We start from the raw sequence: 6596 nt of genomic DNA on the forward strand, positions 1-6596 counted from the left end.
ATAAGTGTAATATAACGTGTTACAGTTTTACTGTTATGTAGCAAACTACACCTAAGAGATGCGGTACTTTGTGCTTGCTGAATTTGAATGTTTTCATGTTTACATACAGTTTAATATTTTTCATGCAATGTATTTTAATTATAGAACAAATTATAGAATCAAATTATAGAACAAAAGAAAAAATTATAATGTACAAAGAATAAAAATAAATATTAAAATGTAATTTATACATTTAACAACATAAAATAGAATTAAATCCTTTTACATAAAATATAAAATATAAAATATAAAATATAAATTGCTTATTGTTCGAGAGCGAGTCAAAGCGAGAGTGACAGCGAGAAAAATTTGAGCGAGAAGGCGTTTGAACTACAGTTCGACTTACGCGAATCCTTGATCACAAATCGAATGCGGCGGTTTTCTGGCAGCAGAGCGTCTCACAGGCGATTGCACTTATTGCGGAGCGTTCACTTTAATTGGAAAAAGCGAAGAAAGAAGGATCACAGCTCGACTTGGCCTTTTATTCCTTTGGTAGAACAAAGGCTTTCTTTTTTAATCGCCTATGAGATTCTAGAAAATTATAAAAATTGAGGTGACCCCCATGATTTGAGTCGCGACAAGTCTCGACCGCGACGTCCAAGCAGTACACTATTGCCATGCGCGTCCAAATCAGGAATCCTGATTGGGGTGTCCGTTTGTTACGCATTTCGCGTCACGCGAGCCCGCGTGAGCTGTGATTACTCTGAATGTGATTGCCGTTTTAGCGGTTGGAATTTGTATACGTACATGCGGGTTTTTTGAAAACTTCTAGAAGCGTTTGAAATTGTTTCAGAAGCTTCCAATCCGCATGTCGCACGTACACCTGCGAAAGCATCTCGAACACTTATACATGTTTATAACATTTTCGATACACATTATGTTTAGAAAGGATATCTTATATACTTACAAAATACAAATAATAATATAAAATTCAATTCATGATTCAAGAAAATCTGAATTCTGGCTTTGCAATAAGAATCATTACATTTTCATTTAATGTTTTGATAATTTAATCTTTATTATTGATCAAAAACTTTAATTTCGTATCTTCTGATATAGAAATAAAAATTACTAAATTTTAAGACATTTGAAACCAAATATTCAAACAAGTTAATTTGATGAAATTTGTCTTACAGTAACGCGTCTGCAAAAATGAAATTACGAAGTAATGTCTTTTTTATTGACATAACTATGTTTGGTAAAAACGGGCAGATTATAACATTGTAAGTAACAAACATGATTTTTGTGCAGAACATTTTACACAATTTAATCAGCAATCTACAGTAAAAAGAGAATACGGTTGAGTTATTAGCTTGTTGAGAGTCAATCCCGTGTGATAATCAGTTCCGAAACCCTGATTTCCTCTAATATAATATTATTTTATACATTTAGGGAAAGATTACCAATACCACCATTTTGTTTTTAGATAATACTTCTTAATCAAACAAAAGATAAAAATAAACTTTAAATACATAAATACAAACTAAAAAATATCTTTTATCAGATAATATAAGCAACTTTTATAATACTGTTTGTAATTTTGCAATAATTAATTTTTTCATAAGATAAGCAAACATGAGCGTTCGATAAAATGAGTTTCAAAACTGATACAGTAGGCAGTAATAACAATATATTCCTATTCTTTTCCTTTTTTACAGAAATTATCTATATAAAATTTACAAGTAAATGTATATAAGATTTTCCAGAATCGTTTTATTTCGATATAAAATATTTTTGTTAAATTATACGCGTATTTACTTTATGCTGTTCTGCAAGATGCAAATATGTAACGCGATAGTTTTTCATATGCTTTGTCATATATGTACCATTGCTGTAGAGTTATTTGACACTATTAAACATTAAGAAAATGAAGTTAACTTATGATTTGTTTTACAAACAAATGTGCCGGTTTACATTGCACCCCAATTTTATATTTAAATTGTGTTATGAATAAACTAAGAGAGAAAAAATAATATAAATGAAACTGATTTAGGAAAGCATTTTAAACGATGTAATATTATTAATAATATAGGCACTATTACATAAATTACGCAATTTGCAAAAGAAAATCGTAAGAATTTTATTTTCGCATTCATAGAATACGTTTTCAGCTGATTTTATATAGAAACAAGTCAAAAAAATACGAATTATGAGTTTACAATTTTTTAATTAACTAAACAGATCATATTTTTGTTAATAATATTAAATAAAATGCAGTAGTTAGTTTCTAAGAAATAAGAGAGTATCGCTTTAGGAAACTTATGGCAGTATCGACTTTTCTTTATATTTATATGATTTGCTTCATTTTTCATCAATTTACATTACGAAAAGATTGATCTCCCTCCTAATATCTTCTTTCCTTTTCCCCCTGTTTTACCGTTTTTCCATTCTCGAAATGTTTTTCTTCTCGACATTTCGTTATCTGACATCGTGAAAGTTAGATGTTCGTTACTTTTGCAAATTTGTTTAAAATAAAAAAACCAATATATTGTACCACGACTACCATCTACCTGCGTTTTTTTCTCTCTTTTTATTAATGGACTCTCAACACATTTATGATGTTATTGACAAGATACATTATTATATTATTAAATTTGTATGTATTAAATATTAATTTTTTTGTTCACGGTTATTTTTCCAGAATATTGTTTTATGATACTACTTTGATTTTTGATAAAAATGACTCGCAGCGTACTACACGAAATGAAGAATACGGAATTATAAATTTTAATATTGTATAGTATTGTAATATCATGTATATATTTTTGGTTTAGAAGATGTTTAAATATTACGACAACATTGAAAATGACTCGATCGGAATCGAAACATTTGTCTTTATTAATTGTAATTGTTATATGAATTTTTAATTTTAATTTAAATTAAAGTTCTTTGCTACATTATTGGCTCTTTCCCCTTCTTTTGTACTACATTGTTTTATACTTACAGAGCCTTATTGCTATTTATTAATTACAAAAAGTGATAAAACATCGTATTAAGTTCATTATATCTTTATATATTGGCTCCTTTTCCATCATTTTACAATCAATCCATATGTATAGATATAAGGACGATTCCTGCGATATTTTGTGCGTGTTTAATATATCTAAATTTTTATAGTGAATTAAAAAATAGAGAAAGAAGGCAAAACAATTAGCCGAAATCAAGTTTTATTTGCAGTATATTGTATAAACCTTTTACTTTACGAAAATAAGTACTATGATAGTATAAGTACATAAAATTGTGTATATATCAAACAATGTTTCTCGCTAGTTCAAATCCGGCTCGAAGGACCAGAAAATGTGCGAGAATGCACCGCGCGAAAAGATTCGAGTGATAAAACGGCACAAGGTTGATATGATAAGCGACAGTAAAGAGAACTCCGTTTCTTTGTAATTTAATAAAAGAATTTTCTTTAATATGCTCAGTTACAAAGTCAAAAAATATAATTAATTAAATATTAGATTAACAGAATATTAAATGTGGTCACCTTTTCCAAATGATATTTTGGAATCGCGGTAATGGAAAATCTCGGCGATTTTCTCGGCACTTCTCGAAAGATTTTATAGCGGTTTTCACTAAGCGGTTAGCACGGCGATTTTACGAAGCGATATAGTAGCGAGATTATGACTCTAAGAACTCTAAGAACTTTTAGACTCTAAGAACTAAGGACTCTAAGCAGGAGGCCGGCGAGATCGAAGCATTTATTGCTTTCGGCCTGGGCTTTCTTCTTGGAAAAAATCCAATAAAGTTTTGCCACAATCGTAATTATTACGTGGCATTAGGTGTACAAAATTGATTGGAGCTTTGGATTCTTCTCTAACGACGTTCAACGTAACAGTCATGCGCGACAGAAAATCCGTGCGTGGGATTGGTGACAGCGCGTGACGTATTCGTCGGAGCGCGGCGCTCGCGTGCGCGAATTGAATTGTTCTAGAACTTTCGATTGTCCGTTGCCGGTAACGACAACTTGTTTGCGTGTAACGAATTGTTTTTAAAAAGAACAAAGAACGCCAAATCGCTGATTTTTATCGAGGATTTAGATCATGCTCGAGATGAAATCTCGAGCTCACTTTATGCGCGTTCAATGACAATTACTGTCGGTCGACTGAAAGAATTCTTGCTTTTCTTTCGAATTACCGATCTCAAACATTCCCGCCCGCCTCGTCATCTCCGTGACGATATATGTATAGAAGTTACCTCGAGCGCATTGAGATTACAATAAAAAAAAACAGTAAACGCGTACATAAGACAAGCGATACAATGCAATGATTCCGTGGAAGAACTTGAACTGTAAACAAGAGTTATATGACAAATAACATTGAAGCAATGATTTACGAAAGTACACGCGATCAATTTAAGCTCTCCTTTACATTTGATGCATTAGCGTGCGAGATAAACGCGTTAGCCTCTTCTGGCAATAAAACTAATTTGACCAGAGGACGAGTTAATTCGGATGAGGCGGTTTTGACTGTGACCACTCGCACTACGCCGTCGTCTCCAGGATGTAGCTGCGTGATCCGCGCCAGAGGCCACTTATTTGGCGGTGAGAGCTCGGAGCGAATAATGCATAGCGATCCAATGCGTGGTGGCAAAGCGTCCTTGGTCCATTTCGGTCTGGTAGCCAAAGTGTGTAAGTACTCGCGTGACCATCTCTGCCAGAAGTGGTCTCGCATCCGTTGGACAAGTTGCCACCTGGAAAGCAAGTTTCCTTCTTGTCCGACAAGGAAGGCTCGGGAATGGCTAGCAGTGGTGCCCCGATGAGCAGGTGACCTGGTGTCAGAGCCGTGAGGTCGTCGGAGTCGTCTGAGAGGGCATGCATGGGCCGGGAGTTCAGGCATGCCTCCACTTGTGCAAGCAGGGTGCTCATTTCTTCGAAGGTGAGCCTGATTTCGCCGATGGTTCGGCGCAGGTGATACTTAGCAGATTTCACGGCCGCCTCCCAGAGTCCACCAAAATGTGGTGCCGAAGGGGGGTTAAAATGCCAATGGATCCCCTCTGATGTAGCGACGTGTGCGATCTTTCGTTCTTCTGACGAGGAGGCTCGGAGTATCTCTCGAAGTTGCCGGTCGGCGCCCGAAAAATTGGCCCACAATCGGAGTAGATGTCCGTGCAAAGTCCTCGGCGAGATGTGAATCGACGGAGAGCAGCCAGAAAGGCGTTGGTGGTGTATGCTGAAACAGCCTCAAGGTGAACGGCCTTGGAGCTAAAACAAATAAAGACTGCGATGAACGTTTTGTGAGCGCTGTGCCCACGCCCTTTGCTCGTCCTGATGAAGATAGGCCCGACGTAGTCGATGCCCACGTGAAGAAATGGTCGTGCAGGAGTCACTCTTCCTGGAGGAAGATTTCCCATTTTCGGTTGCGGAGTGGCAGCCCTCCACCGAGTGCATGTCACGCACTAATGCAGCCATCGCTTGACCACCGCTCGGCCTTGTGGAATCCAGAACCGGAGGCGAAGCATTCCCAGGGTCATCTGAACTCCTCCGTGGAGAGTACGGCGATGGTAGGCTTCTACCAGCAGGCGAGTGAGCCATGACCTTGGAGGCACGATGAGAGGATGTCGCTCGTCGAAAGATAGCGCCGCGTGCTTGAGGCGTCCTCCGACTCGTAGGACTCCGTGTTCGTCCATGTACGGGCTGAGGGTTCGCAGATGGCTGGATCTTGCAAGACAGCGTTTGTTTCCGATAGCAGTCATCTCCTCCTGATAATGCCGTGACTGCACTACGCGAATCCATTGAAGGAGTGCTGCGTCGAGTTCGGCTGGGAGAAGCGCTGACCCATGGAGCTGATTGTCCACAGATCTGACTGAGCGACTGCGGTGACGCCAACGCAAGCACCAGGAAGTCACTCTCAGCAATTGGTGTAATGACGAGAACCTGAGGAGTTCTTCCGGCTCGTGATTGCTCCTGATGACTGCCGCGAGTGTGGTGGCCCGTTGCTCCGGTACGTCCTTGATGGGCTCCAGATCGATGCTTGGCCATTGCGTCGGATTCCCGCATAACCATGCGGGACCCGTCCACCACAAGGGATGGCTGAGAAGCTCGCGTGGTGTCAGTCCCCGGGAGGTACAGTCGGCAGGGTTGTCCTTGCCCGGGACGTGACGCCATTGAGCCTCCGGAAGTTGCTGCTGGATTCGTGATACTCTGTTGGCCACGTAAGTTTTCCAGCGAGAGGCGTGACCTCGAATCCAGTGGAGCGTGACCTTGGAGTCTGACCACAAGATCACTGGCGTTGCAGCTAAGTTTAGCACAGAGCGCGTGTGCACGAGTACACTTGAAAGTAAGGCGGCGGCGCAGAGTTCGAGTCGCGGGAGAGAAACAAATTTGATCGGCGCGACCTTGCTTTTGGCTGTCAATAATCGAGTCTTTGTCTGATTGTTTGCGGTGATGCGAAGGTACACCACAGCGGCGTAAGCTCTTTCGGACGCGTCTGCGAAGCCGTGTAATTCAAGTTGAGAGCTCGTGTCGCCGGTGCCGAGCCAGCGGCCGACTCTGAGCTTCTCAAGCAGTGGAAGTTCTTCCCAGAGCCGCTTCCACTTTCCAGTGATGGTTGAGGGCA

The 6596-nt window shown here is 39.4% G+C and overlaps 1 protein-coding gene across 1 annotated transcript; it reads right to left on the reverse strand.

Moving 5' to 3' along the window:
- Nucleotides 1–1858: 1858 nt before the first annotated feature.
- LOC147906942 (uncharacterized) lies at nt 1859–5236 on the reverse strand. Its single transcript, XM_087415119.1, has one exon. It carries the CDS (start codon nt 4904–4906, stop codon nt 4523–4525), a length of 384 nt encoding a protein of 127 aa, XP_087271245.1. The 5' UTR covers nt 4907–5236; the 3' UTR covers nt 1859–4522.
- Nucleotides 5237–6596: the final 1360 nt, after the last annotated feature.

This window comes from Acromyrmex echinatior, chromosome 17, assembly GCF_024713525.1.
Source record: "Acromyrmex echinatior isolate Ae372 chromosome 17, ASM2471352v2, whole genome shotgun sequence".
NCBI lineage: Eukaryota > Metazoa > Arthropoda > Insecta > Hymenoptera > Formicidae > Acromyrmex > Acromyrmex echinatior.

Coding starts and splice junctions, on each gene's coding strand:
- LOC147906942 (XM_087415119.1), bottom strand. CDS start 4,906: ATGAGCACCCTGCTTGCACAAGTGGAGGCATGCCTGAACTCCCGGCCC.